Source organism: Odocoileus virginianus, chromosome 28 (genome assembly GCF_023699985.2).
Source record: "Odocoileus virginianus isolate 20LAN1187 ecotype Illinois chromosome 28, Ovbor_1.2, whole genome shotgun sequence".
Taxonomy (NCBI): Eukaryota; Metazoa; Chordata; class Mammalia; order Artiodactyla; family Cervidae; genus Odocoileus; species Odocoileus virginianus.
Genome location: NC_069701.1, coordinates 36,738,253 through 36,761,159, shown reverse-complemented (window position 1 = coordinate 36,761,159; position 22,907 = coordinate 36,738,253). Strand labels below are relative to the sequence as shown.

General features: G+C 57.1%; 2 protein-coding genes across 35 annotated transcripts in view; one reads left to right on the top strand and one right to left on the bottom strand.

Annotated features, from left to right (window-relative positions):
* The window catches only part of NRXN2 (neurexin 2), a 108,756-nt gene extending 107,387 nt beyond the window's left edge, over positions 1-1,369 (top strand). For 21 of the 34 annotated variants that reach the window (XM_070457580.1, XM_070457571.1, XM_070457570.1 and 18 more), the window contains one exon: positions 335-1,369. In XM_070457580.1, coding sequence (XP_070313681.1) covers positions 335-1,221 — 887 coding nt within the window. In that variant the 3' untranslated portion in view covers positions 1,222-1,369. The remainder of the gene's footprint in view (positions 1-334) is intronic. The other 13 variants (XM_070457587.1, XM_070457588.1, XM_070457590.1 and 10 more) reach the window with 2 other exon arrangements.
* Positions 1,370-7,592: 6,223 nt separating this feature from the next.
* On the bottom strand, positions 7,593-14,608 carry SLC22A12 (solute carrier family 22 member 12). Its single transcript, XM_070457086.1, is given in 14 exon segments — positions 7,593-7,882; positions 7,885-7,949; positions 8,285-8,393; positions 8,893-9,099; positions 10,101-10,218; positions 10,390-10,513; positions 12,659-12,695; positions 12,698-12,814; positions 12,888-12,957; positions 12,959-13,040; positions 13,511-13,614; positions 14,209-14,375; positions 14,378-14,572; positions 14,575-14,608. Coding segments are annotated over 14 exon segments (1,719 nt in total).
* Between the last annotated feature and the right edge of the window lie 8,299 nt (positions 14,609-22,907).

Sequence of the window (22,907 nt, the reverse complement as noted above, 5' to 3'; positions counted from 1 at the left end):
TTTTAAAGCCTTAAACCAGTAGAGTTTTTTTTTTTCCATTTCTTTTCTATTTCCTTTCCTTTCTGTTCCTTTTGGTTTCTTAAGACAAACAAAAAACCAAAACCCAGAGAGCCACAGAGCCCGTGCGTGGGGTGCCCAGAGCATCCGAGCCGCTGCCCGCTTAAAGCGCAGGGCTCCGGCCGGCTGGCGGTCGGGCCCAGCCCGCTCTAGTCTCCGCCAAAGCCAATTGGAACCGATTTGGGTGTGTGAGGCTGTTATTTCTCTCTCTGTGCCGGCCGCCTGCGCCCCGGCCCTCGCTGACGCCCTGTCTTTTCTCTTCTCTCTCTTGTTCTAGGAGGAGAGTTAATATTGCCCATAATCACGGAGGACTCCTTAGACCCCCCTCCCGTGGCCACCCGATCCCCCTTCGTGCCCCCACCCCCCACCTTCTACCCCTTCCTCACGGGCGTGGGTGCCACCCAAGACACCCTGCCCCCGCCTGCGGCCCGCCGCCCGCCTGCCGGGGGCCCCTGCCAGGCCGAGCAGGACGACAGCGACTGCGAGGAGCCTATCGAGGCCTCGGGCTTTGCCTCCGGGGAGGTCTTTGACTCCAGCCTCCCCCCCACGGACGACGAGGACTTTTACACCACCTTTCCCCTGGTCACGGACCGCACTACCCTCCTGTCCCCGCGCAAGCCCGCTCCCCGGCCCAACCTCAGGACAGATGGGGCGACGGGCGCCCCTGGGGTGCTGCTCGCCCCCTCCGCCCCGGCCCCCAACCTGCCAGCGGGCAAAATGAACCACCGAGACCCTCTGCAGCCCCTGCTGGAAAACCCACCCCTGGGGCCCGGGGCCCCCACGTCCTTCGAGCCGCGGAGGCCCCCTCCCCTGCGCCCCGGCGTGACCTCCGCTCCCGGCTTCCCCCATCTGCCCACAGCCAACCCCACCGGGCCTGGGGAGCGGGGCCCGCCGGGCGCGGTGGAGGTGATCCGGGAGTCCAGCAGCACCACGGGCATGGTGGTGGGCATCGTGGCGGCCGCGGCGCTCTGCATCCTCATCCTCCTCTATGCCATGTACAAGTACCGCAACCGCGACGAGGGCTCCTACCAGGTGGACCAGAGCCGGAACTACATCAGTAACTCGGCCCAGAGCAACGGGGCGGTGGTGAAAGAGAAGGCCCCGGCCGCCCCCAAGACGCCCAGCAAGGCCAAGAAGAACAAAGACAAGGAGTATTACGTCTGAGCCCCCGGCACCGCGCCCCACTGCCAGCTGCCCCTCCCGGGAGAGCCCGGGAGGAGGGTGCGGCCCTCTCCCTGCCGGGGCTCTGGGGACCCACTCCCTGGCTGCCTCAGACTTCTCTCACGAAGAGGAAACGCAAAAAAAAGAAAAAGGAAAGGAAAACCCCGTGCTCGTCCCCTTCCTCCTGCCGGCTGTCCGGCGCGGAGTTATCGTCCGTCCTGGGGCTGTCTGTCCCTCTCAGCTCTGCGCCCGCCGGGCAGGGCACGTGCTCACAGTCCTGGGTTGATTTATTTTTTTAAGGGGGGTAGTTTTATTTTGGTGGGGTTGGGCGGGAAGGAAGGCTGGGGGTTTTGTACAGCGTCCGCTACTCGTCCTGTTCATTTCCCTCCATTTTTCTTCCTGCTCCCTCTGTTCCTCCTGCCTTCCTTCTCTCCCCAAGCCCTTCAGACCCCACCCCAGGCTTGCTGTGTCTCTCGTCCCCACCCTCCTTCCCCACTTCTCCTAGTGTGTGTCAGGTTTCTCCCTTCCTTTCCTCCCTTTGGGTTTCCAGAGTCGGTGGGAGAAGGGCGGGCGGGTGGGCGGAGCGGCCCAGAGAGGGGCGGGGCGGGGCGGGGGCCTGGGCGGCCTCGGGAGCTCTGGGCTCCGCCCACCAGAGGGAGGGGCCTGCCTAGTGCCCCCAGCCAAGGGAAGGGGCTCGGGCCTGGGAAGGCCTGCTCTGTTGTGTGCCGCCGGGCGACGTGCATTGATGGGGAAGCTGCTGGAGGAGCAGGGTGGGGGGCGGGTGGGAGGGGAAAGGCAAATGCAGATATATATTGAAGACAAATAATCTAGATATCGCGAGCAGCAGCCTGTGGCACCCGTTAGGCGCGGGCAGCAGGGAAGAGGGGGAGCCAGGCATAGCCCGCGGACTGCTGGGGTCACTTCTCTGCCCACAGGCTCCCTGCTCCCCCATTTTTTTTCTCTCTTTGTTAACAAATGTGTCTGAGTCTTGGAAAACACCCCAACCCCGGAAATGTGTGGGAAAAGAAAACAAAAACTTTCCAAATCCAATGGTCCTGTGCAGTTTGTTCGGGTCGGGTGCTGTTGGGACACTGGTCCCAGCTCTGGGCTGGGATCTGGGCCCAAACTGGAGCCCATGAGAGCTGGTAAGTAGCTCCCAAAGGTTTGGGTTGAGCAGGACTTTGAGCTCCTTGAGGCGGCTTGTCTTTGTCTCACCCTCATGTCCCAACAGGTTGGGGACAGAGGCAGGGGACAGCCCCAGGCCTGTGAGCGATTACTGGTCTCTGGCCCCACTGGCCACAGACCTTAGTTTCTCTCAATGTCTGTATGTGTGCTTAGTTGTGTCTGACTCTGCGACCCCATGGACTGTAGCCCACCAGGCTCCTCTGTCCATGGAATTCTCCAGGCAAGAATACTGGAGTGGATTGCCATTTCCTACTCCAGGGGATCTTCCCAGCCCAGGGATAAAACCCGAGTCTCTTGTGTCTCCTATATTGGCAGGTGGACTCTGGGGGCAGACAAATCCCCAGAGGTGGGAGCATTGTTTTGCCCTCTAGTGGCTAGAAAGGGCCTGCATTCTGGTGGTGGCTACGTGTGCGTGGGGAGTGGGAGGGACAGGCTTGATACAGCCCTCCAGGGAGGTAATGTTATTTGTGGGTGGGAAGAGCTTCAGCTGCTAGTCCAAGGTCTCAAGGTGGGTCAGTGTCTGAGTCCAACTTTTCCTCCAGTTCCACCTAACTCCGGGTTCTCTGCCCCTTTTACATCTCTAGAGTTTGGACTTGCCCCCCACTGGCTGATGGTGGGCAGCCCCCGGGGCTGCAGGTGGGAGAAGGGTCCATACACCTCAGACCAGCTGTTTGCTTCTTCATGGGGACAAGAAATGGGCCCAAGGTCCCAGACATTCACAGATGGGTATTTGTTCATCCTCTTGGTCGAAAGGAGCCGAGACTCTCAAGGTGGAGGCTGTACATGAGGGCCCGCGTACTGGTGCATCCTCAGGAGAGCAAAGTGTGGGTAGGTCTGCATCTCCCAGGGGGCCTCGGTGGAGCGCCAGGCTGTTGGACACAGCATTCAGCCATGCTCCATCACTCAGGTCTCCTCTGCCTTCTGCTTGGTGGGTCTTGCCCCGCAGCCCACTGCTCCAGGCTCTGCCTTCTCAAACTCTTGGCTCATCATCACCCTTCATCGCCCTATTGTGCTTCCTGAGCTTCCACCCCCGGCCAGCGCATTCTTGCAACAGTTTCATAGACTGGTCCTTGTTTAGGCCTGGACACCTCCCAGGTCCTTGGGCTCAATGCCCACCGGGACCCCATCCAGGTCCACCTCATCCCCCCGCATCCCTCCATTTTGGGATGAAGCTTTTGTGGTGGTACCCTTCCCCTCATGGGGTGTGCCCCAGTGGCCCTTGAGAGTCCTCCCTCCACCCTGAGTCCTAACAGGGGTTGGAGAGCGAGTCCTCCCCCAGCCGCCCCAAGGAGTGGATTTCCATGGAGTTGACCTCTCCTCTTTCCTGAACCAGTCACCAGGAGGGAGGGTTGGGCCTCGCTTGTCTCCTACCACTCACAGTCCTGGAGGGCAGCCTCACCGAGGTCAGCTGTCACCCTCTGCGGGAGCCTGCACGAGGCTGGACAGGGGGCAGGCTTGTCAGGATGTCTTGTCCTGGTGCTTGTGATGGCCTTGCCCCAGGGTCTTCCGCTGCTGCTCTCCCTGTCCAAGGAATGGAGACGTATCTCGGGTTCTTCTGCCCCCATCACCACTAGTCAAAGAAAACAAAGACAGGAGGCAGGAGTTCCTTGGTGTCAAGAAGGGAACATCCTTACTCCAGAAATTTCTAGAGCAGCCTTGAATAGTCTATCAGAGTAGGGGGTCAGAAAGGAGGACAGTGCAGAACTTGGAAGATGGGCTCCTGTCTGACTCGTTGCCTTGTGGCTGTGTGATTGTGCTTTGCTCTCTGTGTGATGAAACTAACAGCCCTGCCGCCCAAGGGCATGGTAGTAAGAGGAAAGCATCCTGGCCTCTGCCACTCACTCCGAGTGCTTGTCTGTAAGAGACAGTCCCCTTGGTCTTAACCCCTTCATCCTGTGCATCTGATGTTGAACTTACTGCCTGGGCCTGACCTGGGCTCCTGGTGTCTGGCTGGGCTGGCAGTGACTCCCAGGAGAGTCTGAACAGCATGGGGATGGGTGAAATTCTGGGTACCCTGCTCCTGGACACTGGTACTTGCAGGGCTATGTCAGGAGATTCTAGGGGGTGGGAGGGGAGAACGAAGAACGGGGTTGGGGAAGAAGCTTGCAGTGAAGCCTCACTGACGCCTTTGACTGTGAAGACCTGCGCTGGCCAGGCAGGCCCCCAGGGAAGGGAACACAAGCTCAGCCAGCGCAGGGGCTCTTTGGGCAAGAGGCCCTCCTCCAGGCAGTGGACGTGGAGCCTGTGTGGCCAGCGCTGCCCCTCCTCAACACACCCTCCCGGGTGAGCTGCAGGCCTGGCTGGAGGCAGGAGAATTGCCAAAGTGGGTCTTGAGGCACTTTCCTGTCCCCGCTGCCTGAGGCTTCTACTGCTATGGTTGGGGGGGAGGGGGGCGGTGGGAGGAAGGAGACTGAGAGGGTGGCTGTGGGCTCTTCTTTCCCACACCCACTTCCCTTGGCTCCACCCCTGCAGGGTGCCTAGCAGCTGCTGGGCCCGGAGCTCCCTGTGACGGGTATCAAGAGGGAGGGTGAATCCCAGGTGAAGGCCTGCCACTCGGGTGGCCGTGCCCAGCTGATTGCAGGCCTGTGGTTGCTGCTAAGGGAGGCCCCTTTGCCCTTGGCAGGGCTCTCACTCCGCCATGGTGATGACATTTTCTCCCTCATTGCCCCAGAGGGCCAGGGATCTGGGCCTCCCAGCATCCAGGTCCTGCTAAGTGAGGCTTCCCAAGTGGTGCTACTGGTAAAGACCCTGCCTGCCAATGCAGGAGATGTAAGAGATGAGGGTTTGATCCCTGGGTCAGGAAGCTCCCCTGGAGGAGGAAATGGCAACCCACTCCACTATTCTTACCTGGAGAACCCCATGGACAGAAGAGCCTGGCAGACTACAGGTCATGGGGTCGCAAAGAGTTGGATACAACTGAAGCAGCTGAGCACGCACGCACGCACGCACGAGTTAAGTGAGGAGTGCCATGTGGGAACTGGGTGGGCCCCCCTGGGTCCTGGCAGGCTGAGACCACCTGGAAGGACCAGGAGGAAGGCCATTCTGAATATGGGCAGACAGATGACTCCGAGCACTTGGTAAGCTGGAGGACGCCCCTGGGGAGAGGAGGAGTCATCTTCCACCAGCCCTGGGGTCTGCCTTCTGGAAGCTTCTGGCCACCCTGGGGCCCTAGAAATGCTAAGCAAGGGGAAGTAAGGCAGCAGGGGCTCAGTTGGTCAGCAGGTGGACAGGACAGAAAGTCCAGGGCAGGTGGAACAGCCTCATCTTTGGGTGTCTTTACCAATGTGATCTCCGCCCCATCCCCTTTGTCCTGGAGGCAGATAGCTAAAGGTCATGACCTCCCAGAAGCCCAGGCAGAGAAGACCAAGCCGGGGAGTGAGCCCATCTCCTGGGGCCAGGGAGCTGCTTCCTGATCTCCCGATAGCCTTCTCATGTGTGTGCCCATGTGTGCGTGTGTACACATCACTGATACATGTGTGTGTGCGTGTGTGTAGAGGTGTGTGGCCCTCTGCAGAGGCACCTGGAAGCAGAGACACAGGCGCCTGAGCACCGGTTGGGGGTGGCTCGGCAGATGGCGCGGCTGCTGGAGACCCGCTGGGCCCCCACGTGTGCATGAGCTGGGCCAGGAGAGCTCAGGGGTCATCCCTTTCCATCTGAGCCCTTGCACCTGGCTTCCCTGTAAGTGATGCCAGTGCAGGGGTTCTGGATGGTTCTCAGATGGCGTCCGTGCCCTCCAGAAGCTTCACTGGGCGCCCAGATTGTGAGGACTGAGCGCAGGCAGGAGGGTAGTGGCCAGGGCTGGCTTCGGACACCTTTGGACCTGGGCTTGACTGCTGACTCTCCCTGTTTAGCTTGGTGTCATGGTAGTCAGTTTCTGTGAGCCTTGGTTTTCCCACACATAAAATGGGGCCACACCTACCTCAAAGACTTCAGGAAAAGATGCAACGAGATGATGCTTTGAGGCGTCCAGCCCAGTTGGTGCCTGGCCCACAACAGAGGCTGGAAAACGCAGCCCCTTGGCTGGCACTCAGGGCAGGAAAGCTGGCCTGGGAAAGGGTGGCCCCATCAAGGAGTCCCCACTCCCACTTCCAGGCAGACCCTGGAGGCGCATCACAGAGCAGGAGAGGGGCAGTTGTTCGTTCTTTTATTCGTTCTCTTATCTCCCTCGCACCACTGCCCCTCTGCTCTAGGGGAGCTGGGGACATGGGGACACCCCACCCTCTGGGAACTCACAGGCTGGTAGGCTGGGGGACAGGCGTGTGGCCACAGCCATGGTGAGAATTTCACTAAGGCCCGGCATTGGGCCCTGGGTCTGGGAGGAGGCGGGGGTTGCTGTCAGGGAGAGAAGGTGGCTGAGGCTATGCAGACAGACGACGTGACCGCGGCTGGAGTGGGGAGGGCGTGGGAGGGGCTGGAGCCGTCTTTCTGATGAAGCTGAGGATCTGAGACGTCACTGTTGCTCCTGCGGAGCCCCTGGGGTGCAATGAAAAGCTGGGGAGGTTGAGAGGGGGCGGTCAGCCTCCAAGCTCAGGGCAGTGAGCGGAGAGGAAGATGCAGTTGACTGCGGGCCCTGCTCCTCTCTGTGGCCTTGAGGGAGGGGCAGGTGACCGTGTACTGGGCAGACTCCTGCCAGTCACACCATCCTTTGCCGTTTCTGTATTGGAGGTGGCTCCTTAGACAGTGAGAAACCAGGCTCGGCTGGAGGGGCAGCCCCCAGGCCCTCTGGAAAGGAAGGCCTTTGCTATCCTTCTGCTGAGAAGTCATCCCATTGCAGGCTTCCCAGGAGGCCTAAAACCCTGTGGATTTCAGGACAGGACGTCCCTGGACACGTGTTGCCTTCCGTACCACTCTGTTCAGGAAAGACACGGAGGGGCTGTGTCGTCTCGTGGGTGCAAGTTACTCCTGACCTGTGTCTATCCTGAGGACTCAGGAGATACGCTGCCCTGCTCTTGGGCACGTGATGGGGGATGAATGGGGAGTGACACCCCTGATAGGCATCTAGGGGCTTAGTAGTAGAGTCTGGGGCCCATGAGAATGTCCAGTACGTCTGCCACACCCTCAGCTCTCCACCTCACAAAACGCTGCCCCCTTGACTCTCTCAAGGTGGAGCTGGGGGAAGGTGGGCCACTCAGGTCTCAAATGGTGGAATGAAGGGCAGGGGCCCAAGTCCACACTGTCAGCTGGGAGACCTAGCCCTGGGTCTCCAGTCTCCAAAGAGGTGCTGTGTGACTCCAGGCCAATCCTATCCCTCTCTGGGCCTCTGCTTCCCCGTGGTCTGGCGATGGGGGTGGGTGGCCAGGCCCGCCCTGCTCTGGGGCTCCTGGGAGGGTGGAGGGGAGGGCCGGGGCTGCGTCCGCTCGCTTGCTCTGCAGGTCTGGGATGGTGTCGGGCAGCGGCAGGTTCTGGGCCTCCAGGCCGCTCAGCACGGGTACCGCCCTGTACACCAGCAGGGGCAGGGAGGCGCCATAGACGCCCAGCGGCGGACCAGAGGCCCCAGGATGGCTCCTGCTCGGGTGGCCATCTGGCACAGGCCCCCTGCGGTCATCCTGCCGGCACAGATGCACCTGTGAGGGGTCGCACTGCCTGCCTACGGCTTTGACCTCTCACTGCGGCCGGGCCCTCTCAGCCCCAAGAGGCACCGTGGGTCAGGCTGGGCTGGGATGCACCCGGGCAGCCCCGAAGTCACGAGGTCACGTGAAAGAGAAGTTGGAGGCACGAACATCCGGTCTGGGGGAGGCCACGCCCACGGCACCCTCCCAGCCCGGAAGTCCGCCCTCAGTGGGCCTCACCTGAGAGAAAATCGAGGGACGAACATCGGTCTGGGGGAGGCCACGCCCACTTCACCCTCCCAACCCGGAAGTGCCCCCTCCGTGGGCCTCACTTAAGCACAGTGGTGAAGAGCTAGGTAGTGTAGGTGGTGAAGCAGGTGAAGGCAGCCCCCACTCCCCCGAGCGCCAACTCGGCGAGGGCTGAGCACAGAGCCCCCATCTCTGTGGATAGAGATGGGGTTGGCAGGCTTGTTGGCCGGGGTCCCGGGCTCTCCCCATGACCTTCCAAATGTCTGCTCTTCACCTCCACCTGGGTGTCCCCAGACCCCACCCACGCAGGGTGTCCTAAGTGACCACATTCCCTGCCCCCCCCCCCCCCCCATCCCCCGCCTGGTCTGCTCCTACCCAGACTCCCAGATCCAGACTCTGGGAGTCCTCCTCCACCACCTCCATTTCTCTGCCCTCCCCGACACCGCCCCCGCCCCCGCCAATCCCAGGAATCCATCACAGTTATTATTCTGTCTCCACAATTTTTCATGATGCTGTCCAGTGTGGGCCGCCACCATCTCGTCCAGAAGGCCCAGCAGCCTCCTTCCTAAGTGGGTCCTACTCTAGTCCAGTGCCCTCTTGATGGGAGAAAAAGGTCTGTCTTCATGGCTTAAGCTCTCCCAGGTAGGGAGCCTCTGGCTGCAGCCACGAGCACCCAGGCCCGCCTGCTCACCGTGGGGCGCCAGCGTGTTGGCCAGGATGCAGAGCACCAGGAGCACAGCCTGTGTGGGCCGGCGGCCCAGGTGGCCCGGCAGCAGCAGGGTGCCGACCTTGACTGGGATGTCAGCGATCCCAATAAGGGCCTGGAGCAGGAAAATATTGCTGCCTAGGGCCTGGAGGTCCAGGATCAGGCCGTAGAAGGTGAAACCAAGGGCAAACCCGAGGGTGGGGGTGCGCAGGTGAATTCAGGCTGGGGATCGGGCAGCTCGTTTGTTCTCCGACCTGCTTCCAGCCTCCCCTGCTGGCTCTGTACCCACTGGTGGGGTGGTCGCTATGGACTACATTTCCCAGGTTCCCTTGCCAATGCCACGTCTCCTGAGCTTTGACCAATGGGAGGCACTGGTGAGAGACTGGAGGTGGGTCTGGGGCAAAGCTGAAGTATTTCAGCTTTCAAAGTATTTCAAAGCTCCCTCCCCCTCTCTGGGTACCTTGTCGGGGCAGTGGCTGCATCCCCTCCACGGCTCCAGCTTTTGCTGACCAGCCCCTTTCTCTGTGGTCGTGGTGGATTCAGTCTTTGCCTGGTGGTCCTGGCTCCTGGCCTCTGATAACCCCTCTCCCTCCTCTCTGGTCCTTCCAAACTAGGGTGTGTGCGTGCATGCTGTTTCTTCAGTCGTGTCTGACTCTTGTGATCCTATGGACTGTAGCCCACCAGGATCCTCTGTCCATGGGATTCGCCAGGCAAGAATACTAGAGTGGGTTACCATGCCCTCCTCTGGGGGGATCTTCCCAACCCAGGGATCGAACCTGGGTCTCTAACGTCTCCTGCATTGGCAGGTGGGTTCTTTACCACTAGCGCCAACTGGGAAGCCCCAGGGTAGATGTGCCTTATTGCTGCTGAATTCTCCAACTGCCTCCTCTGCCTGTTGGGCTTTGCAGTTCTCCCAGCAACTTTGCGATGTATCCTCCTTACTAATCTCTCCTGTTGACCCGTCCCAGCCTGAGTCCTCCTGGCCCTGGGGCAGTTTCCTGTGGGAGCCTGATGGAGGGAGTCAGTGCTGCAGGCCTGGTCTTAGAGGCCCCCTCAGCCAGTGGGACCAATAGAAGAATCAGCAGAGCCCTGACTCCAGGCTCCCTGGCTGCTGGTGGCCCGAGGGTCGGCCAGAGGCGGAGGTTGGGGCCGGGTGGGGTGGGGGTTGTTAAGCGCACACTAGAGGGGCATCTACCCGCACAGGATGAAGACACAGGTCCGGAGACCCAGTCCAGGAGTGCGGGGCAGAGCGACCAGGCTGCCAGGAGTCTGGCTCACACTCAGCTCTTGCTGCGTGGCTGAGTGCAAGACCTGGATGGAGAGTGGGGAGGGTTGTCAGCACGCAGTCACTGGCCTGGCCCTCCTCCCTACAACCCCCATCCTGGGGGCCTGGGGCTCTCCGTCCATCTCCCAGGGACCCTGTTCAGGGACAGGAGAGGGTCTGAGGGTCGAGCCCTGGAGGAAGGCCCAGCCTCACCTCACCTCGACAGTCAGCGTGTCCCCCACTGCCCTCTTCCCGTTGACGGTGGCCACCTTCTGTAGCTCCCGCAGGCCCCACTCCAGCCTGCCCATAATGAGGAGCCTTCATGCTGACTCTGCCAGCCACCTGGGGTTGGGGAGAGGGAGGAGGGCAGGAGGTCTATGCCTGCGCCCCCCCAGGGCCTGGCCTGCAGGAGCCTCTCTGCCCCTTTGTCTCCTTCTAACAAAGGGGTGACCTCACTGGCAGCCCCAGGCCCCAGGCTCAGGGTGGCTGAAGTCGGGGAGGGCAGAGGGTTGGCAAGCAGCAAAGGGCCCTGGCTGTGGGAGCCAGGTCCTTTCTGCCTCCTCCCTCCTCCCTCTCTTGGGCTGGGGTTGGGGGTCCCTGTCCTTTCTTCCTGCCTCCCTCCTGATCCCGAGGCCCTTCCCCCGACCTCACCTGGGAGCCAGGGCTGGGAGGGCCTGTGTGCAGTGAACACGTCCCTGATGGCTCCAGGACCCACCAGGGTCCCCCACTGTCCAGCCCTCCCAAATGTCACAGGGCCCTCCTGCCCGCCTTTCACCCCCATGGCCACACCTTCCTGCCTGAGCTGGCCCCTCCCGTGGAGCCACTTCCTGCAAACATCCTCACACCCATGGTGGTGCTCAGGCCCCCTCCACCTGCACCCATTAGTCACCAGTGCCCATCACCTCCAGCGCCCCTTGCAGGCGACCAGACCATGGCCCTTGCCTCACTTTTGGCTTGTTCACCCATGCCAGGCGATAGTCACCACCTCCTGGGTGCCAGTCAGCCCACGCCTCCCAGCGGCCCCTCCTCGTGGCAGGACCCAACCCCTAACACTAACCCATCTCCCAGCCCCACAACATCAAGCCCAGACCCCCTGCACCATCCAGGCCTTGGATCCCTTCCTGTGCCCACAACCCTGCACTGGCTCCTGCCGCTGGACACAGGTGCCCCAGCCAGACATGCTCCACCCGCAGCAGGTGGGGCCCTGAGGTCCTTGGGGGTTTGCAGAGCCAGAGAGGGGGATTCAGGCGCACATCAGAGGTAGAGTTGACAAGACCCCGTGACCTGCCGGACTAGGTGTGCGGGAGCCGTGGAGGAGAGGGAGGTGTCAGGGCGACTCTGACTCCAGTACCTGTGGGTGGGGCTGCTGTCAATGTTGGGGAGGCCCCAGGGAGGAGTGGGTGTAAGAAGATGCTACGTTTGCGATGCTGAGACAGTAGTGATGGGGACGTCACCTAGGTGGCTGGAGGTTTCGGAGAGGCAGGCTGGGGAGGGCGTGGGGGCCTGCGGCATTTGGAGAGGGAGAGCCGTGGGCACAGGGGAGATCCCAGGAGAGGACAGCGGTGCCCTTTTGTGGACTGCAGGGCGCGAGCAATAGGTGGCCGGGCGAGGGCGGCGGGGTCATTGGCATGTGTTGGCACGTGCAGAGGCGTCTCTCGACGAGAAATTGAGTTGGAAGAGACGCAGCTGGGAGCTGAGGGGCTGTGGGGTCCCCTCCTCAGACGGGCCCCCTGAACTGATGCATCAAGCCCTAAGCGTGGTCAGTGATACTATGATGTATGGGATTTCTGTCCTGCTCATCGCTTTCTCCCTGGGCACAGCTAGGGCCCCGCCCATGTGGGTGCTCAGTGGCCATTTGTTGGAGTGATGAAGTAGTGGAGTCACAAACGCACGTGTGGCGATAGCCCCTGCGTGGGCCTGTCTGCCAGGGCAAGCGGGGCTCGGCCTCGCGAGCCAGCATCAGCACCGGGCCCTGGAGTCTGCCTCACTGACCTCTGCCCTTCACTCTCGTGATATGGGGGCCAGTCTGCCAACCCCAAAGGCCGCCGGTGGGGTACAGGTACCTCTGCTCAGAGCCGCTGCGTGAGATGTGATTGCCTCCTGCTCTGAGGAGTGACTGTGTTCTCCGAGTGGTGTGTGTGTGTGTGTGTGTGTGTGTGTTGTAGCTTTGCATCCCATCCCCCCCGACCTGGCCTAGTGCTGCCAGGCCTGGCACAAAGGAGGGGCTCAGAACACGTGCCTGGAGGCACACATGCCAAGGCGGGCAAGGACAGGAGAGGGGACGGGCTGAGAAGTGAAGGAAGGAAGGGGGAGGAGACGCCTGGGAGGAGCAGGGGATGGAGCGGCCCTGGGTCCAGGGTGGGGGGGTGTGGGGAGCTGGGGCCGCGCCAGGCTCCTGTGGTTCCCCTCTGGCTTTCTGCATCCCAGGTCTCTGTGCCCAGGGTGGAGGGTGGGTCTCCTGCAGGGAGGGAGCTGGGCGGCACCCACCAGGGGTACACAAAGCAGGGGAAGTAGGGATTGGAGACAGCGTCCAGCTACGCGCGCCATAGGCCACTGCAGTCAGGAGGACCTGGCCGAAGCTGTAGCCCAGGGAGTTCAGAGTCATCACCAAGACTCGGGCTTGTGCTTACGTCCACTCTGCCACTGTAGGAGACCAAGAGGGTCAGCCTGGGAGCCCGCACAAGCCTCCCCTGCCCCTCCAGGGTCGGGGACCTACGGAGAATGACGGTGTTCAGCGTGGTGCCCGCCACGGCCAAGGCCACCAGAAAGCAGAAGCAGTAACACGGAGAAGGTGGGGGTGGAGGCGGGCGCCGCGCCTGCCGCGGCCGCCTGAAGGTGGCTCCAGGTCAGCACCCGCCGGTGCCCAAACCTGCGGCACACACGCGGGGAGGGCGGCCGGGTCCATGGGGTGCCACGGCGCTGGCCATGGGGGTCTGGACCGCTGGGGCCCACCCTCTGCTTGCCCGCTGAGCGACTCCCAGGTCCACACCCACATTCTGCATCCACAGAGGGAGGGCTTATGAGCATGGGGAGCGCCCCCTGAGGCCCTGGGCAGGGGTGAGCTCCCTGTCAGCAGGGGCAGCCAAGCAGCAGCAGCCTGTGGCTGAGCAGGCTTTAGCAGTGAATGTTTGATGAGAACAATGACTCTGCACGGCCCCAGAGGGGAGTCCATGAAGCCGAGGCCCAGAGAGGGACTGAGGTTGCTCAACAACACAGCTGGAGGGCCTCAGGAGAAGGATCCACATCAAATGGAGTTTTCTCCCCAGACCCGCCAGTTCAGGGCCAGTCAGGGCCCAGGGTCTCGGGGCGCAGGGGCAGCGAGGGGACCGGGGACCTCACTTGTCAGAGACTTGGCCGCACATACTTGCTCCCACCAGGTTCCCGGCCAGGTAGATGGACTGCTCCATGGGCTTCAGGGCCTGAGCGTCACACACCAGGTCCCACTGGTGGGAGAGGGGGCAGCCGGGGATCTGAGCTCAGGAGGCCGGCAGGGGGCGGAGGGGCTAGATGGGAAGGCCCAGGGAGCTGGGGCTGAGTGTCCGGCCCGGTGACCTCGGGGGTCGTCACCCCTTGCCTAAGCCCCTCCTTGGCTCCCTGTTGCCCCAGGTCCAGGGTCAAGCCCTCTCTGGGCTCATCTGCCTCCTCGCCGTGCCCCTCTGCAGCAGCCACCCGCACTGGCACCTCCTCCCGGCTTTCAAAGGCCACTTCCCTCTGTTCCATAGAGAGTCCCCTTCCTGCTTACTGGGTGGGCCGCCTCGCCTGTTTCCCGCATCTGCTGGAGGCTGCCTCTGGGAACCCAGTGACTCTTTGCAGAGTGCCCCTGAGGCTCCTGCAAGCTCATTCTTGCCACCAGCCCCAGTAGGGTGATGTGGCCAAGGAGGAACTGGAAGCTGCCTGTGAATGTAGAGGCCAGCGGTGGTGGGACTCCCCCTGCCACCCCCCCGGGACTGGGTCAGTTTGAATCCAGCCGACTGTGATCTGTGACTTTGGCCTCTAGGGTGTCAGGACTTGGGGAGGGTCTGAGGGGAGGCCCCTACCTTGGTCACGATGGTGGAGGTGAAGGCGCTGCGGTTGTGGACCCAGCTGTCCATGCACGGCTCCGTGTCAGTCTCGCTCCAGTTGGTGGCCATGGCGTTGGGGTCCAGGAGCTGCCACTGTGGGTGGCGGAAGCAGCGACACTGGTGGGGCCCACGGTTGGGCCCGGTGGAATGGAGACAGCCAGGAGGGCCCGGGGGTCCGGGGCCCCGGGGACACTGGCCTGGGCCGTGCTGTTGTCCAGGAGGGGCACCCAGCAGCGGTGGTTGGGCACGGCGGCCGAGAAGTTCTCCAGTATGTTCTGAGGGGCGAGCCACGTGATGGGGACCGCCAGGGCCACCATCTGGAGAACCTGGAACCGGCCCCGCTGCCCACTCGGTCCAGAAGTTCAGAAAAAGCCATGGAGCCTGCCTGGAGGCGCCAGTGGAGGTGCCCACTGCACAGAAGCTGGCCCCGGGCAGAGAGGCCGACACAGGGGGCCCGCCCCTCCTGCAGCATCTCCTGCTGCTCTGGCCGGGCTGCCCAGGGCATGGCAGCGGTGCCTGCCGTGCAGATTCAGCCCGGGGGACTCTGGGCGCCGTCACTCAGGGTGGCTCCGGCTGGGACCCGAGTCTACGAGGTGTGACCCTGCAGCCACCAGCACCTCCCCAGAGACGCAGCTGCTCCTGGGCCTCTGGGAGAAGCTGGGCTGGGGAAGTGGGGAAAGAGGAGGCTTGAAGTCACCCAGGCCGGGCTCACTGTGACCAGGTGACGAGGAGGGCTTAGTAATCACTTCCTCGGGTAAAGTTTAACCCGGCTCTGAGGGAGGGACAGATTCAGAGGTCCCGCAGCTCCCACCCTGCGTGGGCTGGGCGGCCTCGGCTCTGCCCCTCTGCATCCCTGCCGCCTCGTGCCTGCCTCTGCCAGGGGCACAGGGCTGACCCAGGAGAGGCGCTGCCCAAGGTCCTCTCAACCTGGGGGCTGGCGTGAGGCTGGAGCAACATCCGTGCTCTGTGAGGACTGTGTGTGTGTGTGTACGTATGTGTGTATGTGTAGCTCGAGTCACCAGCAGGCATCCAGACCCCACGTGGCCCAGCCAGTGTGGCCCAGCCCCCGCCCCTCCCTTCCACGTGTCTGCCGTCTTTAATGCGCCCCCCCCCCCCCCGCCGCTTTGCTGTCACCCTCTCCTCAGTCTTTCAGTGTCTCCAGACACCCCGTGGATTCCTCAAGTTCAGTGTCACCCCAAGATCTCTGCCCCCTCCCCAAATCCACTCCTAGATCCCTAGTCTTGTTTCACATCTCCCGCACCTGCAGTGGCCGAGCCCTGCTAACTTCTCCTCCACCTCTGTGTCTCTACAGCTGTCCCCTCCCTGGTCTCCCTGCCCCGTTCCTGTCCCTTTAGCCCATCCCCACACTACAAAACCCTCCTGTCGAATCCTGCTTAAAAGCCAGCCCCCCGCCCCCAGCAGCGCAGCAGGAGCTGGCCAACCTCCCACCGCCAAGGTGAGGTGGGGAGCAGTGCATGCTGGCTGGGGGACTCAGGAAAGATGGACCCGACCCAGGGGAGACCTCCTTGGTTGCAAGAGGGTTGATTGTCCAGGTTAAAGCCAGAGGCCACATTCCCAGGAGGTGGTGGTGATAAAGAACCTGCCTGCCAATGCAGGAGATATAAGGGTCGCGGGTTCGATCCCTGGGTCAGGAAGATCCCCTGGAGGAGGGCACAGTGACCCACTCCAGTGTTCTTGCCTGGACAATCCCAGGGACAGAGGAGCCTGGTGGGCTGTGGCCCATAGTATCACAAAGAGTCGGACACGACCGAAGTGACTTAGCATGCTTGCATGTGTACATGAGTACACAGATGCTTGTGCCTGTGTGTGTACACAAGTGCACAGATGTGTGTGAACATCTATGTACGAGTGTATTCAGGTGCGTGTGTGATGTCTGGCAGGTAGATGGTGGGCAATAGAATGGCGCTGGTGACCCCGCTGTTTGTTCTCAGGTGCTTTGGGTGTGAGGCCGCCCCTCCCCAGCCCACTACTTCTTTTTGTCTTGCCCACTCTTCCCTCTGCTCATTCATGTAGCTCACAGGTACACCCTCTCCATCTCCCTGGCCTCTGTGCCCCAACCGCCCACTCCCACGAGTACCCTGTATTGGCTCAATGAGCTCCTGCCGTTGCTCAGACAGTGCCTCTAGCCTGAAATGCGGTCTCCTAGCTCACTCTGGGCCACATCCTGCAGGTACCATGAGAGCCTCCTCCTCCAGGGAGCTCTCCTTCTTTACTCCTGCCTCCCCCTGGAGCCCCATCTTCACCCTGTCCTACACTTTCTGTTATTGTCCAGCTGGCCTCATTTCCATCTGGTTTATGTTGGGCAGAAACCCTTCTTTAGAGCATTCTTGGAACCCAAGTTTGGACAGCAAACAAAGATTCCGTGAAGACATGCTTCAACTGGTTTTAAAAATAACTTCTTCCCCCACCCCCCATAATAAAATTAATGTATGCACCTTCCAAACGATTCAGAAAATATCGACAGGGAAGAAGAAAATGAAGATCGCTGCTAAAGTCACCAACCATGATCACCACTGGTAACATTGGTGTAAATACTTCCACACACTATTTTAGTCAATGTGAGTTTGATCCCTGAGTTGGGAAGATCCCCTGGAGCAGGAAATGGCAATCCTCTCCAGTATTCTTGCCTGGAAAATTCCATGGACAGAGGAGTCTGGCTGGCTACAGTCCATGGGGTCACAAAGAGTCAGACACGACTGAGCAACTGAATACAGCACAGCACAGCTCGTTCTGCTTCAGAAGCCTGGAATGGAAACCAAGCTTAACATCTTTTGTAAAATCCAAGCGAAAAGCCCCTGCCTTTTACCTAGTGATTCTAGCTTAGCCACACTTATTGCGGTTATGATCATGTTTTCCATTTTAGTACATTTTCTTCTTTACTATATTTTCCCTTTAAATCTGTTTCCTTGTTCCTGTTTTCCATGGAATCCATTGCCTTTTCTTGTTCTGTTTTTCTTCTGTTGGATTTGGCAGGAGTTCGTTTTACTTCCATTAGCTTTCTATTTGAACACATGAACTAGGAGCTACTGTATATCATCTCCTCTCTTCAACGCCCCCACCCCACTTTCACCATGGCCAGTTCCTCCCAGTGAGCCCTCTTGCCCACCTCCCCACCTGTTCCCCTTCCTCCTCGGCACCTGTCTTTCCCTTCCTACTGGACAATTTCCATCAGTGTACGAATATGTTCCTTTTTCTCCAAACCTCAGATAGACCCCCTCCCTTTCAACCTCTCATCTCTCTTCAGTTGCCACCCTCTTTTTCGGCGTCTGTCCACGGTACAATTCCACGAAAGGCTTGTCAACATGCAGTTCCTGTTTCTCTCTTCCTGTTCTTTTATGGATCCATTCCCATTGAGTGTTTGCCCTGACACCCCATGGTCTCCAACGATATCCTTGCAGCAAGTTCAGTGGCATTTTCAGTCTTCATCGTACTTTGAGCATCACAGCTCCTGAGCCGCCTCCTTTCCTACGACCCTTCCTCCCGGGACCCCAGGGTTCACCTGCAGCTGGCCCCTCTTCCCCTGCCCCGCTTCTCTGTCTCTTTGGCTGGTTCCTTCTCTTCCCACTCTCTTCCCCCGGGGCCACAGCGCTCAGTCCTCGGTCCTCTCCTCCGTCTTTCTCCTCTATCACCGGGACAGTTCACCTCTTCAAAGACCCCTTCTTGGAGTGCTAGAGGCTTCCCTTGTGGCTCAGACGGTGAAGAATCTGCCAGCAATGCAGGAGACCCGTGGGTCAATCCCTGGTCAATCCCTGGGTCGGGAGGATCCCCTGGAAAAGAGAATGGCAACCCACTCCAGTATTCTGGCCTGGAGAATTCCTGGAGAGGAGCCTGGTGGGCTACAGTCCATGGGGTCACAAAGAGTGACACGACTGAGCAACTCATACTTTCACATTTTCAAACATGGGGGTCTGTTGAAATATCTTAGGCCCCAATTGGAGCCACTCCTGCTTGGGGTGCCATGCCAACAAATGAAAGCTTAGATGACATTTGTGTCCCTGTAAATGCTCTGCTTGACCGGAAACTCAGTGTATGCAGTCAGTTGGTCCCCAGACACAAGCCAACCCTGGGCCCCGTACTATTGCCTTGCTGCTTCTCATTCCAGACAAGGCTGACTATATGGTCTCAGCCAATCTGATATTTTCTTCTTTTCTCATCCTATTTTTTATTCTTTATCTTATTAGTCTTCTTGCCTTCCCCCTCCCTTATTTTGCAGTTCTCTGAATGGAGATGATCAATGTTATGAAGGGTTTTTTTTTTTTTTCAATTTTCATCTTATTCACAATTAAAAAAAAATTTTATTGGAGTATAGCTGATTTACAACACTGTGTTAGTTTCAGGTGTATAGCATAGTGATTCAGCTACACACACACACACACACACACACACACACACATTTTTTTTACAGATTATTTTCCCTTACAGAATATTGAGCAGAGTTTCCTGTGCTATGTAGTAGGTCCTTGTTGGCTATCTATTTTATATGTACTAGTCTGTATGTTAACCCCAAGCTTCTAATTTATCCCGGGCCCCTCCCACATTTCTTCTGAGGTCACCCTAAGTCTGTTTTCGAAATCTGTGAGTCTCATCCATTTTGTACATAAGTTCATTTATATAATTTTTAAAAAATTAGATTCCATGTATGAGTGATGTCATACGTTATTTGTCTTTCTCTGTCTGACACTTCGTTTAGTGTGATAATCTCTCGGTCCATCCATGAAGTGTTAAACTTTGTTTGTGTCGCCTCGGTTATCTTCTTTAATCATTTTCTAGCAGACCTAATAAACGTCTCACACTTACCGAGGCCAAAGTTGAGTTCCCTTTCAACATACTTCTCTGTGGCTTTCCGGTCTCAGCTGTCAGAGACTCTCCTTTTCCTGTTGCTCAGAACAAAACCCTGGAGTCGCCCCTGTCACCCTGCGTATGCCATTTGCCAAGATGGCCTGTTGGCTTGACCTTCAAGCCGTGCCCGGGCCATGCCAGCTCCTTGCCTCCTCCACTGTGCCCTCCATGTCCCAAGCCACCGCCCTGTTTCCCTGGATCATGGCAGGGGCCTCCTTGCCGGCCTCCCTGCCTCTGTCTTTCAGCCTCTGCCATTCATTCTCTGCAGGCTCATAGAGGGATTCTGTTTTACTTTGTTGATGAAAAATTAATCAGTAGTCAATCTAAGAAAGAAGTGGAAATTTTTATCCGAGGATTAAACTCAGGGTGATAACCTAGGAGACAGTCTCTCAGAGGCTGAGAGTTCTCCTGCATTGCAGGAGGGTTCTTTACTGTCTGAGCCACCAGAAAAGCTTCTGTTTTCTGTTTTGGTTTTTTGGCCCCAAGGCTTGTAGGATCTTAGCTCCCAACCTGCACTGCATTGGAAACCAAAGTCCTAACTCTTGGACAGTCCCAACTTTGCTCTTTTAAAAAATATTTATTTGGTTGCAGTGGGTCTCAGTTGCGGCACACGGTGTCTTCGTCTTCATTGCGGCTGTGGGCTCTAGTTCGTTGATCAGGGATGGAACCTGGGCCCCTTGCGTTGGGAGTGCAGCGTCTTAGCCACTGGGCCAGCAGGGAAGTCCCCTTATAGTGCTTTTCTAAATGTGAGAGGGTGCAAGAATTTGAGTTCATAAAAAATTTCTCCTGAAAGTAGCTAATTATCAGAATGCCTTTTCTGCAAGTTTTCCAGAGCCTAAAGTACCTCATCTTGATCTTTGGCCTCAATTTTTTTTAGCACTATTGTAGGTCAGAGACTATAGTGGCTAATGACTTGATTCCTGTAGAACTGGATGGTAGGCAGCATTCTTTATTTTACAATCCCTTCCCTTTCGATCTTAATTCCAACCAAGGTTCCGGAGGCATTTTGTGACCAGTTTGTCCAACCACGCTAGGAATGCTCATTTCAGGGTCAGGCAAGGATTTTGTTGATTGGCTACTCAGTGAGCTGTTCCTGGATTAGGCCCTGTTGGTTCGTGTGTGTCCAACTCTTTACACCCCCATGGACCCACCAGGCTCCTCTGTCCATGGGATTCTCCAGGCAAAAATACTAGAGCGGATTGCCATTCTCTTCTCCAGGGGATCTTCCTGACCCAAGGACTGAAGCTCCGTCTCCTGTGTCTCCTGCATTGGCAGGCGGACTGTTCACCACTGAGCCACCTGGGGAGCCCTAGGCCCTGTTAACAGTAGCCGAAAGCCTCTGGGCTGCCTGTCTTACTAGTTTCTTATGGTTCAGGAAATGGTTCTGCCTTGTTGCGTCTTCCTGTGTTTAGTTACACTATCATTGCTCTTATGGAACTGGATATTTTATATATTGTTTCAAGACCGCAGCACTGTGTGTGTTCCGTCGTGTCTGACTCTTTGTGACCCCATGGGCTGTAGCCCACTAGGCTCCTCTGTCCGTGGGATTTCCCAGGTGCTGCAGCCAGCACAGCCGGTAGGGATGGAAAGTGGTCGACGCACAGTTTGGGAAAAAGGAACTAGAGACAGAATGAAAGTTTTAAAGATGGGACTGGGGGACTCAAGACCTCTCGGATCAAGAGCCCTGTTCCTCGGAGTTGCATTGCTTTTATTCAGTTTCTTGGCAAGCAGAAAGTATCTGCTATGCTACGATGAAGTCAGCCTCCTGTGTCCCCAGTCACGTCTCCCGTTTTATTGATTACTTTAAACTATCTTTGTTATTTTCTTGTACAAGGGCTACCACCTAGCTGGAGGTCATAGACCTGCACATGCCTTGGGGAAACATCTTAGTGTGTGCACAAGCAGCGCTCTGAACTTGCGCTGACCTGGCGTTCCAAGGTCCACACTACGTTTTTCATTAGCTTAGCAGGGCCTGACAACCCCAGCTGATCAACCTGATGTACTTTTATTTGGGTTATGCTGTAATGCTATATTTTGCTTTTATTCTTTTCCCATGGTGATTTTCTCATGGCTTAGCCAGAGCAACAGGCAGCAGACTATTAACCCCTGCATATCTCCTTTTTTGTTTTTATAGCAGAAGATATGTTGATCTTGCAGCATCTTTCTTCATTAGTTCTTGGAGGACTTTTTGCATGCATCCGAGGACTAAAGAGAAGATTATAGTGAAACAGCAAAACATAGCTAGTGTTCCAGTGAGACCACCTCTGATACATTTGATCCACTCGAGAGGACTCAATGTCAGGAGTGTTCAGATTGGTTATATTCCTGGGGGGTTACATAGAAAGTAGTAATGTTCCAGTCACACTTTAATGTATTTGTGATTTAAGATTTTGTACTTCTTCTCCTAAGAGTAGCACTGCATTTTCTAAATCCACCAACCTGTTGTTAATCTCCTCATCTATATGAGATTGGGCTCCCCAAGTGGAACAGGCATTTTTAAGACATTCCTGCATGAAAGTGGTGGTTTGTACCATCTGACAGAGAGCTATTTCTGCCACTGGTGCTGTGGTGGTGATGGCAATAATGCCCATTATGGCAGCAATAAGGAGCCCAATTTTCCACAGTTTCTTGGGATCCACACAGTAAAAGGCTTCAGCATAGTCAATAAAGCAGAAGTAGATGTTTTTCTGAAACTTTCGCTTTTTCGATAATCCAACGGATATTGGCAATTTGATCTCTGGTTCTTCCGCCTTTTCTCAATCTAGCTTGAACATCTGGAAGTTCACGGTTTATGTGCTGTTGAAGCCTGGCTTGGAAAGTTTTGAGCATTACTTTGATAGTGTGTGAGATGAGTGCAATTGTGCAGCAGTTTGAACATTCTTTGTCATTGCCTTTCTTAGGGATTGGAATGAAAACTGTGGCCACTGCTGAGTTTTCCAAATTTGCTGGCATATTGAGTGCAGCACTTTCACAGCATCATCTTTTAGGATTTGAAACAGCTCAACTAGAATTCCATCACCTCCACTAGCTTTGTTCATAGTGATGCTTCCTAAGGCCTACTTGACTTAGCATTCCAGGATGTCTGGTTTTAGGTGAGTGATCACACCACCTTGATTATCTGGGTCATTAAGATCTTTTTTGTATAATTCTTCTGTGTATTCTTGCCACCTCTTAGTATCTTCTGCTTCTGTTAGGTCCATACCATTTCTGTCCTTTATTGTGCCCATCTTTGCATAAAATGTTCCCTTGGTATCTCTGATTTTATTGAAGAGATCTCTAGTCTTTCCCATTCTATTGTTTTTCTCTACTTCTTTGCATTGATCACTGAGGAAGGCTTTTTTTATCTCTCCTTGCTATTCTTTGGAATTCTGCATTCAAATGGGTATACCTTTCCTCTTCTCCTTTGCCTTTAGCTTCTCTTCTACTCACAGCTATTTGTAAGGCCTTCTCAGATAACCATTTTGCCTTTTTGCATTTCTTTTTCTTGGGGATAATCTGAATCACTGCTTCCTGTACAATGTCATGAACCTCCGTCCATTGTTCTTCAGGCAGTCTGTCTATCAGATCTACTCCCTTGAATCTATTTGTTATTTCCACTGTATAATCGTAAGGGATTTGATGCAGGTCATACCGAATGGTCTAGTGGTTTTCCCTACTTTGTTCAATTTAAGTCTGAATTTGGCAATAAGGAGTTCATGATCTGTGCCACAGTCAGCTCCTGGTTTTGTTTTTGCTGACTGTATAGAGCTTCTCCATCTTTGGCTGCAAAGAATATAATCAGTCTGATTTCGGTATTGACCATCTGGTGATGTCCA